At 37.5% G+C, this 17,676-nt stretch overlaps 1 protein-coding gene across 2 annotated transcripts in view; it reads left to right on the top strand.

Annotated features, from left to right (window-relative positions):
• Positions 1-15,925, top strand: part of LOC127380496 (macrophage mannose receptor 1-like) — a 62,072-nt gene extending 46,147 nt beyond the window's left edge. Inside the window, exons 37-50 of one of the 2 annotated variants that reach the window (XM_051609505.1) lie at positions 69-232; positions 710-777; positions 1,532-1,632; positions 1,975-2,114; positions 3,644-3,758; positions 4,386-4,567; positions 5,000-5,102; positions 6,665-6,894; positions 8,506-8,671; positions 9,995-10,141; positions 11,344-11,460; positions 12,773-12,940; positions 14,652-14,681; positions 15,280-15,925. In XM_051609505.1, the coding sequence (XP_051465465.1) occupies positions 69-232; positions 710-777; positions 1,532-1,632; positions 1,975-2,114; positions 3,644-3,758; positions 4,386-4,567; positions 5,000-5,102; positions 6,665-6,894; positions 8,506-8,671; positions 9,995-10,141; positions 11,344-11,460; positions 12,773-12,940; positions 14,652-14,681; positions 15,280-15,524 (1,976 nt within the window). In that variant the 3' untranslated portion in view covers positions 15,525-15,925. Of the gene's footprint in view, positions 1-68; positions 233-709; positions 778-1,531; positions 1,633-1,974; positions 2,115-3,643; positions 3,759-4,385; positions 4,568-4,999; positions 5,103-6,664; positions 6,895-8,505; positions 8,672-9,994; positions 10,142-11,343; positions 11,461-12,772; positions 12,941-14,651; positions 14,682-15,279 lie in introns of those variants that run through there. The other variant, XM_051609506.1, reaches the window with a different exon arrangement.
• The last annotated feature ends 1,751 nt before the right edge of the window (positions 15,926-17,676 follow it).

Genomic DNA, 17,676 nt, shown 5'->3' with positions numbered 1-17,676 from the left:
ACCATATAGTTTTCAGAATTAGTACAGATAAGATATGATTGTAGTATATATGCTTCTTTATCTTTCAGAATATCAAACCACTGGTGATGGATGGGTTATACATGAAGATAAGCAGTACTATTTCAGCATAGAACATGTCCATATGGAAGAAGCACGGAGAATTTGTCAGAAGAACTTTGCAGATCTTGTTGTCATTGAGCATGAAAGCAAAAGACAATTTCTCTGGCAATATGTAAGCAGTAATTCTATTAGTTATAACTGAATTCTGATGCAGAGCAGCTGCTAAAATAAAAATAGCAGGTTTTAGCTAGGCTAAAATCCTGAGCTACTGTCCTGAATTACTTATTTACATAATAATATATTTGTTCAGGAGCTGTAAAGAAATTGCTGTTGCTTTCAGTAGACAGAGGAAAAGGCATGCAAATGTTGAAGGTGCAGCAAAGGACAGTTCAGGCCCAGGTTACTTATTTCTTCTGAGATATGTAGTGTTCAGCACAGCTCTTACTGGTTTCCTGTCCAGTGCGTTCCTCACTCCAGTATGTTCCACATATCTCTGCTGCCTTCTTGAAACCTGGGTTATTCCAATAATGTTCTTCCCTGAGGCTCAAATCCTGAAGGGGGGGGAAAGAAGAAGAAAAAGGATTATTTGGCTTAGATTTTTGCTTGATGTTAAGGAACTGTTAAGTGCTGTTAACTACTTTTGTTTTAGGTTCACACAAAACACAGAGAGAAATCATATTTCATTGGCTTAGTTGTCAGCTTTGATCAGAAATTCAGGTGAGTAACAGAAAACTGGTAATGGCCAACAAATTCTGGTAATTTCAGAGTGTCAGATCAGAAGTGTTAAGTTCTTCTATATTTAAGCAGAGCAATGTTTTTTCCTTCCAAATCTGGGAGATCAAAACCAATGGAAGCTCACAGCTAAGATTCATAACACTTAATGTCTTACACTGAGAGAACTGGGTGAAACACCCAAGCAATCCTTCATAGGTAGTGAGGAAAAGCAGCTAGTTTTAGGTTATTATTCACTGGATCTACTTTACACAACAACCTTAGGATGAGATTAACTCTGACCAGAGAAAGCCCAGGTGGGTGTAAGGGTTTAATCAGGCTAATCCCAATGATTCAAGTTCTGTGAACTGGAAGCAAGAAGTGTGTGCAATATGATGGTAGGGAACCCGTTTTAGGAATCTGCTTGTAGAAAGCTTCCAGGACATCTTTCTTGGATGAAAGGGAAGTCTGGGCACTGGTGAAATCTTGGAATTTCAGTCTTGTCTGGACCATTAGAAGCCTTCCCTTTGAGTATGATGTTGTTTACCCAGACAAAATGGCAAAATGGGCTGCTATGGCTTGAATGTCCTTATACTAAACAGACAAGAATTAATGGTATGGATATGTCCTCTCTAGTACATGTAGAGCCTTTGCTCTCTGGCCACTGTTAATGGTTTACTTAGCCTTTTAGGTAAAAATATATTATAACTAAATGCTGGAGATACCTGCCTAGTAACAACTCTCTGCTTGTTTCTTTCAGCTGGCTGGATAAGACCCCAGTGAATTACGTTGCCTGGGCTCCAAATGAACCCAACTTTGTGAATAATGATGAAAACTGTGTCATAATGTCCAAAGATTTTGGTGAGTAAAATAACAACAAGAAATATTTGGTTGAAAATCTAGCATCAAAAACTAAAACATTTATTACATATATAACTGTGAAGCTACCCCATAAATAAGCAATAAAATAATATTAACAATTTTCAATCACAAGTATGAGGTTTAAAACCACAACACCACAATTAAGAAATGAATTTATGGCAGAGAATGGAGTGCAATATAGGCCAATAATGTACATGGGAACTGTTTCACCTGCTTCCAGAAGGTTTCACTTGTGCTTTGGGAATACTGTCTGGGGCTGACTGCTGTGAAGGTGGTATGAGAGTTTCAGACAGTGATTCTCTGTATTTCATTTATTTACAGGCCTTTGGAAAGATATAAGTTGTGCTGTGAAAAATAACTTCATCTGTGAAAGGCACAATTCGAATTACTCAGGATTTACTCCTGCTGTGTCTCAGCCTTTGGGGGGATGTCCTGAAACTTGGCTTTTATTTAAGAATAAGGTGCAGTAACAAATTTCAGCCATATTTAGCAGATGTGCGATAGGTAGAGAAAACAGGTATCTCTTTCATCTCACTATAGACATTCTCTTGCTTTATATGTCAAGTTCATATCTAAATGTCAAGAAAATGTAGATTTGAATGCTTTAAGTCTCAGTTTTTGTAAATGCCCAAATGGCCTCAGCTATAGTTACTTTTACAGTTTCTAGAATTTTCTGTTTTAGACATACTTATTGTTTTGTTATCATAGAATCATAGAATGGTTAAGGTTGGAAGGGACCTTAAGGATCATCAGGTTCCAGCCTCCCTGTTATAAGCAGGGACACATCACATTAGACCAGGCTGCACAAAGCTTCATCCAACCTGGCTTTATATACCTCCATGGAGGTGACATCAACAAACTCCCTAGGTAACCTATTCCTGTGCCTTACTACCCTCATGGTGAAGAATTTCTTCCTGATGTCTAACCTAAATCTACCCTCTTTCAGTTTAAAACCATTACCCCTTGTCCTATCACTGCCCTCACTGGTGATAGGTCCGTCCCCAGATTTCCTCTAGGCCCCTTCAGGTACTGGAAGGTCTCCCTGGAGCCTTCTCTTCATGAGGCTGAATAGGCCCAACTCCCTTCATAGCAGAGGTGCTCCAGCCCTTTGGTCATTATCCTTATCTGTAAGTGCAAATGCCTTATTTTGAGTAACCCTGAGATGAAAAAATGAAAGCTCATACCTTCCATACATAATCAACTATCCCAACAACTGATCTTAAGATGAGTAAAGCAAACAGCAATAAATGGCAAATCAAATGTAGAAAACAAGTAAGCATTGTTTTTAGCTAAGTGAAGAAAAAGTAGACCTGGCCATATAACCTTAAAAAAATCGAGCAAATGAAACCCACAAATCAGTCCCACAGTGCAATCAATAGGAAAAGTTTTTATGTATTTGAAGGGCATAAAAATGGAGAAGCAGCATATGCCAGTTAAAAACATGTCCTCTGTCCCTTGGAATGTTCACAACCACAAAAAAATTTTTATACACTGATATTCAGGAGAAATCCCCAAAGGATACTAGTATGTGGTACAAAAGAGCACTTCTTCCTGATGCTCTTCTGCTCACGCTGAGTGCCAACACCAGCTCAGGCTTCAGCTCTGAGTCTGTAGCTGAGACGCCTGCTCCAAATTATGTTCCCACTCAGGAACAGTTTAAGTCCCTCAAAGATTCTACTTTTCAGTAATGTGACCTGAAATCTCTACCCATCTGCCTTAGCTACCAACTCATTTACTTAAAAGCTTTTGGTCGTTGCCAGCTCTTGACCAGCACTAACCCTGGAAATCCCACAGGGCTGCACACACATCCTTGCGGTTAGCTTGGTCTCCGTGCTTGCTGACAGTATTTGCATTTCAGCAGATCCCCCAGCTGCTGCTCTCTACTTGCAGGAACTAAAACTAGAATTTGGGCACTAGAATTATTCCAAGTCAATGGTTTTAATACTCTTTGACACCTGGAATTTTGTGTAATCTTTTACTTTCCCCACAGTGTTATAAAATATTTGGAGCCAGAGAAGAAGAAAGACTGACTTGGCACTCTGCCAGAAGTGCTTGTATAGAATTCGGGGGGAATTTGGCCTCTATACATGATGAACAAGTGCAAGGTAGGACATATAAACTTTTTTGTGCTAAGTATGAAGCCAGCATATTTAACCACCTAATGACAAAACTGAACTAGCCTTCAGGTCTAAGTAGCATAACCTATGAAGGATGACTTGGAGCTGCCTGATCCAGAGAGAAGGCTGGAGTGAGATATTTTGACACTTCCCATCTTATGGCAACAGCAACAAGTGGAGAGAACAAAATAATCTATTCCCCATGGCCTTGGAAGATGACATAAATAGTAGTTCATAGAAATTATATGCTCACAGATATTCAAGTCAGAAAGGAAAACAACATTCCCCAGAAATCACACATGTGCAGTTGATGCTATCTTGGTAAGACTGATTAATCCTATTGAAGACCCTTCTAGTCCTAAATTCTATAATATTTTCAAGAGGTGTTTATCATTTTTATCTAGAGAACTTTTCCTTTTTTTTAAGAAAAAATGAAGTCAAACTGATTTGGTTAAATTACCCATTGTACTTTTTCTCTTTTACCATTAACTCAGAGTCTAACAGTATTGAGCATAGTATTTGCAGTATTTTAAAAAGCTGATTACTGTTTTAATTGCAATTTGGTTTACACTGAATCTGCTACTCTCTCTAACCTTTTTTTTTTTTTTTTAATAGCGTTCCTCACATTCCACATAAAAGATGTCTCCAATGAAACATGGATTGGACTGAATGATATTACCACTGAGAATAACTACCTTTGGACAGATGGAAGTGTTTTTGACTATTCAAAGTGGGCAACAAAATTCCCATTTAGAGATGAATACAAGAGAGTTGACTGGAAATATATTACAATAGAGGTAAACAGAAAAAAGAATTACTAGATTACACTGAAAATATTCAGTATTACTACTGAGATTTTTGTATTGTTTTATTGTTTCTCCTTGTAAAGCTTGAATCCAAAGGAGAGTTCAACAAATTCAGTTCAGATTACCATTAACTACACAGTTAAAATAGCTTTGGTGCACTCCAGGTAATTTTAATAAACTGACAAAGTTATTGCAGTAATTACCAAAAAAAGTATATTTGCTTAAGATGTAGAATAGTTTATCGTATATATATATTATATATATATAAAATAGTTTATTTTCCAAGAAACATTAGATGAAAATAAGAGCCAGAAAACTAGAAAAGAAAGCTATTATCTTGGTTCTCCTCAAACCTATTTCTATTATTTTGCTGGACATTTTTCACTTCATTAGCTACAATTTTCTTTTTTAATTTTTCCCTAGACTGACTGTATTGCAATGGCAACAAGATCTGCAGATAAAGCAGGGTACTGGGAAAACACTGACTGCCAGCATAACAAAAGCTATATTTGCCAGATGGGCAGCAGTAAGTTTTACTTTTCATCTTCTTTTTTTGAAGACATTTACTTTAACAATCTGACTAAATGAGTTCTTGGTTGCAACTGCCCAACTGTGCCGGTAGTAGTGGGAGTGAGGGAAGCAAGGCTACTTCCCGAACTGAGGAATGCTAGACATAAAACCCACTCTGGGATAGGGATTATGTTTAAAAAAAATTGCTTTAGTCTCTGCTCTACCAGCATACCCTCCAACACTCACTGAGGCCAACTTCTCCTACCTTGCAGACATCTACACTCAAATCTGTTACCTGAACATGGTGAGCAGACACTTTGAAGGCAGGATTATTCACTTGCCTGACCCTGAGACAAATGCCCAAAACAAGTTAGCAGAGCTATGGCTTCAAAATGCCTTTTTTCTTTACTGACAGAAATGTTGAGCCATCTGTGCTTTACTCAGTTAGCACAGGTATCTGAATCAGGTTATTTTGTAAATGCAAATGCAAAGCATAAAGACAAATCCAGCACTGACCTCCACCGTAGGTATGTTAGCTAGCTAGACAATGCACTAAAAGCAGCTTCCCCACCCTCACCCCCAAATCTCACCCGCCCCCCAAAAAAAACCCCACAACCAACCAACAACAACAACAAAAACAAACCCCCCAAAAACCAAACTCCTCACACATATTCCACAGAGGGGTTAACTAAAATAAATTAAACTGCTTATTTTGTTCATCAGCCTCTAGCAATGTTTTCGTACCATAAGACCAGAAATAATCAGAAGGACAAAAGTTCTAGTTTTCTTCGTGTACCCTCAGGGTGTGGAACACATCCGGAGCACAGCTACACTGCAGAGTCCACAGAAAAGAAACAGGGAACTGCTGAGCAGCAAGTAAAAATAAAGGAAGAAGCCGCAACTGGACCAGATACTTCACAGCTCTGTCCTGTGCAAAGTGCAGAAAGTTGCACAAGGGTGTCACTGGCAAAAACTATTGCCAGGGCATTCTTGACACTGACTGAACACAAAGGCAGTTTTTGTCCTTTTTCCTGTCCCCATCACTAGCTCTAGGTCTTTGTCCTCCACTTCCACATGTATATTTCAAGGTACAAATACAGTTTCCTTTTTCACTTCATCTTACATGGGAAAGAAGCAGCAGCAGATCTACAAACTTTGCTTAGGATGAAATTCACCCCTCTTTTGAGACTGAAGTGATGTAAAGATGCTGCACCATGCTTGTGCTTGGGAGGAATTTCACCCACACTATTGGAAGGAAACCTGGAGAGCCCTGGAGAGAGGACCACTATAGGACCACTATTCCCATCCTTTCATCTGGTGCACTGTATGTCTATACATACAGACAGCTTGTCCTCTGCCTCTTCCTAGTCCCTGAATACACTATTTACACTATAGTTACAAATAATTCCAAGTTACTGTTAAAATATGTCTCTTGTGTTTTAAATGAGAAATCCTTTTACTTGCTGCTGGTGCTGCCATACTACAATCATCTGTTGCTCAAAAGTAATACTGCTATTCAGGCAGCTAGTAATTTGCACTGTTTTCTCCCCTTCTTTAATTTGTACCCCTTTCCTACAGAGCCTGAACTGTGGCATTCCACAACTGCTCCGGCTTCTGATTTCATCCATTATGGTAACAGCAGCTATTCAATCATTCCTTCTAAAATGAGTTGGGAGGAAGCAAGAAAAGCCTGCAAGGAGAAATCTTCAGAGCTTGCCAGCATTTTTGATTATTACAGTAATATATTCCTGCTGCTGCAGGCAGTGCAATATGGAGAGGCATTATGGATTGGGCTCAACAGCAATGTGGTAAGATTAATAAATTGATAGGTGTGGTTAAATGCTGTGACTGCATTGCTATCAGCAGGGGGAATTGTAGCATGAGCAGATATAGGAACCTTGAACTGGTGGACAGGATTCACTTCTTTTAACTTCTTTTATCTTAAATCATTAAACTCCATATTAGGCCACAGAGAAGGATGGGAACCTCTCACAATGTGGGCTTCTCTTTCCTAACTCTATGGAAATCTTATGGACCCCTATGTCAAACTAACTGGTTAACTGGTTAACTCTTAGAACATTTTTAGGAGTGGTGAATCTTTCTCAAAGGGACCAACACGATCATTAGGGCTACTGCCTTGTGATCATTGGCAGCTGTAGCTTTTTCATTACTTTTGGTTCAGAAAGGTTCACAAGACTGATGTGCCTCTGAACACCCTCCTTGTTATGCCTGCTAAGTCCCAAAGATTAAAAATAATAAAAGCTGTACAAGTCAAAAACTGTAAGAAAACACTCAAGTGAGCATCAGTCTTAGCTCTGACTGAGTGTCAAAATGGGCTACAGCTTCTCTAGTGAGTATACACTTGCTCAATGCACTTCAATATCATGTTGCTATTGCATTGTTCTTTGAACCGACTAAACTACCTTGATAATAAAAAGAGCTGTTTCATCAGTAATAGTTTTCTCAACTAGTGATTGTTTTTCTAATTGTGATCCCACATTGATATATAACATAGAAAACATGTCTGAAAGTCAGTACCCCTAGGGAGAATTGACAATAAATGTGTAAAAATAGCATTTCTGTTTAAATGATGCAGCAGCACTCTGATAGAGCCTCCTAGAAGGCTACATTGTCTGAGACAATTAAATTGTTGCTGAACAATATGTATTTCCATTATTCTAACAATGCCTCTCCCTATCAGACAAATTGCTTGGTCTTAGAATATATATGCGATTGGTAGTCACCAACCCTGATATGAATCTTCCCACTTGCATAAGTCCACAGGGCATCTCTACTCAAAACAAAATAATAGTGTTTAAGTCCACTTGATACCAAAGTTGGTTGTCTTTACAGTTGTTTAGAGAGAAGCTGAAATCCTATTACTATCAAGTTTGCATCACCAGATGTTCTCCTGTTCCTTATAAATAAGCTGCCCTGCTGTTGTGGAGTGAAGCTTTGTGGTTCCTCCAATTCCTTGGGCAGCAATCTTGGTCTGATGCTGTACTTGAGTTTAGAGTCCTTGTTTGACAGTCAGCTCCGACACCTACTTCCTCCTGAGCTTTCCAGAAGTTTCATGTTCCTGTGGTCCTGTTGCTCCTCATGGTGACCTGACTCTTCTGGGACTGTGATTCCACCTCATAATGTAGTCCGACAAGGGTCTGAGCACCAGCAGCACTCGGGAAGCACCATTTAGCCTTCAAAATACCTTAATGGGGTGTTTTAGCATGGGAGGCATACTGTTGTGTCTTACTTTTATGTTGTTGAGTCCTGATTCAATTAATATTTTAACAGTACGAGGACAAATATACAAACTGAGCTTTATAAATCACTGTGAAAATGTGCATTTGCATAAATAATTTACCTGAAACAGCAGATGACAGTGTAGAAAAAAATATATCAAATGTCTGTTTCAATTTTAGACTTACGGCTATTACAGATGGACAGATAAAAGGAAAATAATTTTTTCTCATTGGGACTATGGAGAACCAAACCAGCAAATAGCCTGTGTCTATCTAGAGCTCCGTGGGACCTGGAAAACAGCAACTTGCAATGAAAAGCATTTTCCTGTCTGCAAAAAATCTGAGCGTAAGCTATGGTGTTGAGTTTCAGTTTTATGGTAGAAACCTTGCTCATCATGCTTTCTGTGAAATACAGATTTCTAGGTACATATTTAGGGAATAATATTGTAAATTATGTAAGGTTAATACCTTTATTTTACATGAACAATGTTTTATTTTGATGCAGTTGTCATTCACCATCCAAAATACTGCCATTTTACTGGACTGGGGTGATAACTGCCCTATCCTACATCACAGGCAGACAATGCTTAGAGATTGTGGGAGTACTAAACATTCCACTTTGACATTACAATATGAAATATTTTGCAGATAGGAATTTTTTGGGGAGGATTGTAATCAATGAAGTCCACTGAGTATAAAATAAATTTTGTTCCTTCAATGTAAGCAGCATTCATACACTGGTTTCGGAATCACTGTTACTAGATTCTAAAAACTGAGGAAGGAGGAAGAATTGCACCTGGGAAAAAAAGAATTTGTTACTGGCCCAAAAATAAGTTCATACTTCACAGTGATTCTATCAGTGTCACTTCAGAATACAACAAATTAAATGCTACAGGCTAACCTTACCTTTTTGCTTTCTAATTTGCAACCACTGTTAGCCCTTGTGACACACAGCTGATGGAAATTCCGAGTTTCTTTTAATCTATTTTTCAGTAGTTTTTCTTTAATTTATTTTCCAGGCCACGCTCTGAGCTTCATATAAATTCGTTTGCAACTTTCATTTAAAAAATGCGTGTACTGACAGTGTTACTGTTTCATTTATTTGCTTGCAGGAAAATGACAGTCTCCTACATAAATATTCAAAGACCCTCAGATTATTCCATGCATTGCCAGAGTTAAAGCTGTTCAGAAATTTTATGTAAGAATTATTATCTTGGGGAAAATATTAAATGAGAAATTTCCACAATAAACTATGATTTAGATGATACTTCATTTCAAATCAAATTGCTACTTGAACCTCTTGAGGGTTGAGGAATCTTGTGGCTTTTATTTTTCTGCTTTTTACTGTATTTTTCATTTATAAAAAATTGTTGGTTATAACAAAATAAACTAGAACAAAAATGCCAGAACACTCCAGCACTGTTGAGAGTCCAAGTTTGATTCACACAGAAGAGCTCAGGTTCACAATGAGTCATTCAGCTGTGCCTGAGCAGTTCTGCTCCTTGTTGTCACTCCTGACAGAGTCGCTGATAATTTATGCACTGTGTGCCAAAAAAAATTTTAAGTATCTCTAAGAAAAGGTTTTTTTTAAAAAAAAATCTTGATTGCATGTCTGAAGAACTGCGACCCCTACTATGTGAAAGCATCCATACTATCTCATTTCTTCCAGATGTACTTCCTTCTGATCACCCTCAGGATATTGGAAAATGTCCTGAATCTGATCACATATTTTGGATTCCTTTTGGAAGCTACTGCTATAATTTCAATGCCAATGAAATGAGCTGGGCTCAGTCTGTGGCTCAATGCATTCAATCAGGTAATTATTTCTTTTGCCCAAAGACAGGATTTCAATTTTGACTTAAAAAAACCCAACACAATCTTAAAAGAAGTATGGAAATTAATGCTGCAAAATCTGCACATTTTAATAAAGGAAATAAATGTATCATTTTTCACTGCTGAGGCTTTTTGCTTTTCAGTAATGTTGAAATTAAGGTGATCATTTTCCTTGGTGTGTGTTGGTTTTTTTTCTTTTTTTTTTTTTGTTTGTTTGGTTGGTTGGTTTTGGGTTTTTTTTTTGTTTGGTTGGTTTTTTGTTTGTTTTTTTTGTTTGTTTGTTGGGGGGGGTTATGTGTTTTTTTCTTTTTTTTGTTTGTTTGGCATTGTTGTTTCCCCCCAGATGTGCTTGTTTCTTGTTACACTTCTTCATTTACAAAATGTATCTTTTTAGTAAAAATTTAAATTGGATTAAGGTCTTTCTGGCCTTATCCCTTCCTTTTCACCTCTCTGTCCACAAAAGCAGGAGTAAATATCATAATAAAAAAGACCTATTTTTTAAATGTGTTTTGTGGTCCCAAATGGGTTGCATGTTCTGCCTGAAAGTCCTTGCTGTTATCAGCAGAGTTCCCAGGCACCTGCAGAGCCAGGGGAGGGCAAATGCTTCCCTCCTCAATCTTGGAAGCATCTGGTCCTGACCAAGACCATAAGCCCTCTTCCACCTGTGCTGCTGAATCATCAGATTCTTCATCCATGCTTTGGAAGGCAGTGAAAGGGAAGAACTATACTTCCCCAAAGAAATGGATCCTGCTGTTTCATACCTTTTTAGATCCTCTTAGCTGTCTTCCTCCACCACCTTTGTCAGAAAAACTAACCCTTCAGTTTGAATTGCAAATTTGTTTGCTGTACAATATCACATACTACATAACATTCTGTCAAACTATGAAGAACAAATAAGCATCCATAACACCTATGACAAATGTTGTCCAAACACTTGAAAATAATGTGCATTTTGCCTGTTGTTTAAAAATCAACATCTTCACTGTGCTTTCACCTCTTTCATTTCTCATCACTCACAGTCTGTGATGTTCCCCTGCAGCTCAAAGTTACTTTCTGATTTAAATCCTTGCTTAGTCCTTACCAGCAGGAGAAGTTTTATTACTAACCTTACCCTATATCAAAGGCTATAATGACCACTGACTTCTATAGCAGGGAACATCTCCAATCATCTTGGTTTTCTTATAGGCGGTATGCTGACCTCTGTGGAAGATCTGGCTGAATCAAACTTTTTAGCAGAGCATGCAGACTTCTACACAAGCAAGACAAGTGGCTTTTGGATAGGAATATACAGAAATGTAAATGGTAACTATTTTAACTTCTATAAATAATAATAAAATAGGCTTCATTAAATGGGCAGAAATATGTGTAAGATGCACTGTTGTTAAGGAACTAATTGAAGTGCCATAGAAGCTGGTTAAAAAGAAAAAGATTGATTGCACATAATCAATACATTCTTGGAAGTTGATGGTTTTATCCAATAGGTGGGAAAGGTTGTAGAAAGCAAACTTGCTTGGTGTCAGTTAGGGATCTTGGATGTTGCATGGATCTGCCAAAGGGATGATGCATAAGGGACTGTCTCAGTTCAAATATCTTGTCTATATCTGGTTCAGTAGCAAAGGTGCAGAGAGGTGGAAGAAATCTCTTGAGATCTTGCGAGGCACAACACAGAAGATATTGTTCTTTAAGAAAGCCAGATATAATGTTTTTCAGCTGCCCATACCTGAGGCAATCATGGAGTCTCATTTCTAAATTTGAATGATCCAGGAATGTTGTAACTGATGATAATTTTGCACAGCTGCTTATGGTTTCAGTGTCATCAAGGACCTTCACAGAGGACCACAGCCAATGATGTGTAGTCTCTCTGACATCAGCAGTCCCTGAGGACATGTCTCCTATGCTCAGTCTGTGAGAATGCCTTTGCCCCTCTGTGCCCCAGTGGGGAACATGTCTTAGCTGGGTCTCATCTTCTCACAGCTGGGGACTGCCTGCTTGGGAGTTGTGGGTATCTAGCTGGGGCCCACAACATCAAGCTTCTTTGTATGGAGAAAATTAGGCTGCTAGCTACCAGAAAGAGAGTGCAATGGAAACATGCACCTGGAAGAAAATGACACTAGTGTCCATTCATAATCAGTCAGAAAGGATTTTTTTTTTTTTTAAGATTAACTCATTGATCCTTCAAATTTTTGTTTCACAGTTTATTAAAAAAAGAAATGTTTTAATTTTAACTAAGCATAGGTTTAAACAGCACAGTAACAAAGTTGCTTGATTTTCTATGATTGCTGCTGAAATAATAATTGAGAAATTAAAAAAAAAGTCTAACTTTATATTTTTTTTTTGTTTGAAACTTTAGCACCCTAGGTAAATATATGGGGATGTGTAGATTAAAACTAAATTATGATTGGAAAATCTGCAAATCATAATTTGTAAAGGCAATTATATTGCTTTTAAGAAGTGACTCAAAAGAAATTAATGCATTAGAAAATAACCACCGACAGAATTTTTAAAGAAAGTAATATTGCTTTATTTGGCTAAGTAAAGTAATAATGTTCACTAATATTAGTGATAATCTTTGATGTGGAACTATTAATATTGTTACTAACATTTGCAAAATTAGGGCAGCTGCTGTGGCAAGACAACAGTGCCTTAGACTTTGTCAACTGGGGTGAAGGCCAGCCCTCCGGGGACCTGCTTGATTACTGCGTGGAGTTGTCCACATCCACCGGCTACTGGAGTATCCTTCCTTGCTCTTCCCAAAAGGGTTTTATTTGTAAGAAACCAAAGAGTAAGTGATTTCTTTAATATTTGCGCTTGATTTTCATGGGTTTATTTCAGCAGTAAGAGCACAATAGCATCATCAGAAAGACTGGCATATAAGGTTGTTTTTACAGTCTTGCTTATCACCTCCTTCAGCATTCAGACAAAAAAAAAAAAAAAAGATATATAGAGTTATCCTTGTTTGTTTGTTTTCATGTTCATTTTTTATTGCTCTGTAACTTCAGAATTTCTTGCAGTATTCAATTAATAATTGAAGATGATCAAAATTTTCTGGAATTTTTTTTAACTCCCTTGTAGTTTTGCTCCCCTCAAGCATACACACTTATTTTCCTGCTAGAGTTGGTATTCACCTCCCATGGAACAAGGGTTGCATCAATAATTTGCTTTTCTTCCCCTTTCTGTACTATGACACATAGTGTTCTAGTAAGAGATGGATGAAGCAATTCTATTTAAATAATGACAGAACAGAAGCATGATCCAGAGCATGTATAGTGACCTTTGAAAATAGTAGAAGTGTTTTGGTTAGCACCATCTGCTCTGGTCAGGAAGCAGAAATATCAGAATATTGTGAGCCAAGCAGTCATGAGGTATTTCTGAGTTTAACTGTTAATTCTGCAAAAATTATGATTTCCTGCCCTGTTGCACAAGCCCGAGGCTTGGGATGTTTCTGAGGTTATGTCCTTTCCCCTCCCAGAGCAAAATTGCAGCTGGAAGGGAAAGCAGCTGTGCACATTCATAGTAGTTGTCCTCTAGGACAACTCCTGAATTTCTTTGGCTAGTCAGAGAAATAGACACTACAGAAAGCAAACTCTTTGATACCAAATATACTAGAAAGCAGAAACTCAGTTTCAATACATACTTTGTCAGGTTAGACTGCGAGTGGCCTCGAAGTGCAATGCCAAAGTGCAGAGAATATTCCTGACATCAGGTTCTCCAGCAGAATGGGGTGTCAGCACAAGCAAATCTCACATTACAGTGAGCTCTGCCTCTGTCCAAGGGGCAATTTCACAGTTGTTTCCTCTGTGCTAACAAACATGCCAGAGCTGAATGTGTTGCTGTATTTCTGCAGCAGCAGCCTGGCTCCTGGAGCATCCTACTCCAGAACCTGCACTCCAAGACTCTGCCTTTGGCTCCCACTGCCCACGGGGATGATCTCCTCTGACACTGGCCATCACCCAGTGCACACCTACAGAATTATCTTGCTGATGGCGCCCCCTTTGCATGACTGGGAATAACTGCATAAGAGAGCTCAAGCTTATTTATTCAATTATAGATACAAATGAATTAGGGTAAATGAAAATCTCCTAGGTCTCAAAGAACCTGTATGCAGGACAGGAAAACTGCAAAATGTCCTCAGGGTATGATCAAGCATTTCCCAATATCTGCAGGCATGCAGACCCAGTGAAAGGGCAAGATTTTTTAATCAGGGAAGAAGAGAGATTCCATTTTGAATAGTCAGAAAATAACTGTGCTTGGAGATTCATTGGGCATTAAAAAAATACAAGAAAGGGCTTTGGTATGCAAAACACTGCAGTTTTATTACAGTGAGTATCAGGTTAAAAATCAAGCACATCTTGCTAGTTTAGCAAATGTGTTTCCAGGAGAAATGATGAGGTAATCTTGTTGCACAGGTAACCAGAACTTTTGCTAACATGAAACTGTCAAGATGAAAGCGTGACTCCTTGATTTGACTAAATGCTTGCCTTTCTCTTTGACAGCAATTCCTAAAGAAGCTGCAGACATGGAAGGTAAGACCTATTTTTTTCTTCCCAATATTTTCAGAAACATGAGAAGATTATTGGGATTTTTAAAAATGAATTGGTATTTATTATATTAATTATATTATATTATACTATGTTATGTTATGTTACGTTACGTCATGTCATGTCATGTCATATGAGCTTAATTTACTTAGTTGCCCTTGAATTAATTTCCAGCATAATATGACAGTACTTCTGAGACACTTCAGGCATCCCAGGATAACTAAATGCTTTGGTAAACTGATCCCCTCCTCTTTGCTTCTTCTGCTATGTGTTAAGTTCTATAAGGGGAACTGACACAGGGGTATTTTGACATATTTTTAAAATGAAACTCTTATCCTAAAAAACCCATACAATAATATCTATACCTTAATATTCATAGCTTCTTTGCCCACTCTCCTATCTTTGCCCCAAGAGAACTGTGGAAGAAGGTCAGGAGATGTTGAGGTTATATTCCATTTCCTTCAAAAATACGGGATGCTAACTAACACCCTAGTAATCAGGGGAAAACTAGGCCAATAGTTTTCAGAATTCTTCATATTTATTTATGTACACCCAGTTTTATTTGCTTTGTATTTATTTACAGATGTAAAAAATGACAAACGACATGGTCACACGAACATGTGGATCTTGCTTACTCTGGCCTTCCTCATTTTATCAGCAGTGGGCTTGATGATTTACTTCTTATTCAAGATCAAAATTCAATGTGAGACTGAGAGAGAGGCAAGACAGCACAGCACACTGGTAGAATACAGCCATATCCTAACTAGAAAGGACAATGAAAATGATTCTACTGACAACAAAGAAAAAAATGAACATACCATTGTCTAATAGGACATCACAGCCAAACTAGCTGGTTAAGCTTAAAAATAAGTTACATGAACCTAACAGACACAATGAACTAAAATTAGCAAATATTCCTTTGGTACGGATTAAGAGCTGTTGCTCTATGCTTTTCAAGAAATAGTCTCAAAACTAAGACTCAGCACTGTATAAAGTGGTTAATTAAACACTCATTTACCCATTATTGTCTCATTTTACACTCTTCACACAAATATCTTCCTTGCCTAGCATGGTAAGTCAAACGCAAGTACTTGTCCTTCCTTTGTGACTTCAACTTGGATTTTTCAAAACAAATAAATCTCTGCAGACATTCAGTCATATTCTATGACTTTGGATGTTTTGTATCAGTAACGAATATATATCAATAAAGGATCTGTCTTACATAATAATACTCCAGTGTTGCTTAATTTGCATGCAGAGATGTTACATTGTTTGATGGTCTGAGTTCCCATAAAGAGACAGGCTAACAGGAGGAAACACATGAATGTGAACAAGGCATAGGACTAAAAAGAAGAATAAACAAACTACAAAATAACTTGGATGATAAATAAAGCTGGAAGAATAAATTCCTGGTTTTATTTCAATTAACCATTTATTTTAGAATTACTTCTCTTCCTATCCTCCAACTCTGACAAATGGACTGATGGCCAGGCACTGTAGCCATGCTGCTGGCCAGGAAGGCAGTGGGACACTTCTTGGCAAAATGCTTTTGAGTTTTATTGTGCTTTTTTCTGTGTATTCCATGTTGTCTGTGACAGACTGAAAAAAAAGAAAGAGATCATAGGATCTCTGGGAAAAACAGACCCCTGGAAAGTGCATAAGAACTGTCCAGGAGAGGTCGCTGGGAAGGAGAGATTCACATTACTTTGGATTGCTGGTTTGTAGATATTGCAGTCAAATAAAACTTACTGCAGATGACAGAGAATGAAGGGCATTCTGTACTCAAACAGTTTTTACTGACAGTCCCCTTGATCCTACACCTTTTTTTCCCCACACCTCCCCTTCATGTAAGTTGAAAGGCATACCCATATTTATCTTTTTTTTTTTTTTGTAAATATTGACACTAAATTGTATACAGTGGTGTTTTATGTGATGGCTAATGATACAGGCAGCATAAATGGAAAGAGTAAACAGATAAAAAAACCACAAAAAACCAACCTGAAATAATATAATTATTTGTAATTCTGATATTTTGACAGTTAATAATGGTAACCTAACTCTAAAGACCCTATCCTGTGTAAATGGATTTCTTTTTACATTTTGCCCTTGCAGAATACGTTGTGAATTTTGTCATCACAATAAATTCATGAAAAATGAGAGAGAATTCTAAAGGAAATTTCTGCTCTATATCTTTCCTCCTTTTCCTTCAAAACAAATAAGGGATTTTGCATCATAGATGAAGTTGATTTCCACTTAATTGAGGGCTGCATCTCATTTGTAATGTTTGAGAATATCCTTCTTTACTCATCTCTTTTACACTTGGTACACTTGGTAAAATTACTGGGTATTAAAATTTCTTTGTACTTTATGGACTAAATAATTTTGAAAGGCAGTTTTGTTGTCAAAATCACTGGTTAGCAGAGAGATTCGTAAGGTTTGGCTAATTTGTATTTGTTCTCCTGAGATAAATTCACATGAAATAGCAGCACAGGATTTTCACCAGTTGATAAACTGGAGAAGATAAAAGCCAGGTTTATACATAGTGCCATTTGTCAAGTTACTGAGCAAAATTAAATCATTCCATCTGGATTAATTTTTAACATTGAAATAGTTGACATTGTTCTGTGCATCAAAATAAAAGGAACACATCTTTTTTTTGCAGTAAAGACTGACCTGGCCAAGAAATTTGAATATATTTTTCCAGATATGTATGTATGAGTTTTAAAACACATCCATTTAAAGTGCACTCCCCTGCTTGTTTGTCTTTGAGGGTCAAGAATTTACAATCCCAGACCAGAATCAAGAAAACTAAAAATAATTCAGGGGAATAATGCAAACTTTGCCACTTGCACTTGAATGGAAGGAAACTTCACTTTCAGATCCAAAGTTTGAATTTTGTAATTGTTTATAGATTTCAAAATACCACACGTGACAGGATATTTCCTTATTTAGAGCCCAGAGTTTTCTCTTCCAACTTAAA

This window comes from Apus apus, chromosome 2, assembly GCF_020740795.1.
Source record: "Apus apus isolate bApuApu2 chromosome 2, bApuApu2.pri.cur, whole genome shotgun sequence".
NCBI lineage: Eukaryota > Metazoa > Chordata > Aves > Apodiformes > Apodidae > Apus > Apus apus.
The sequence above is the reverse complement of the archived record's forward strand: the minus strand, read 5'-3'. Positions and strand labels throughout refer to the sequence as shown.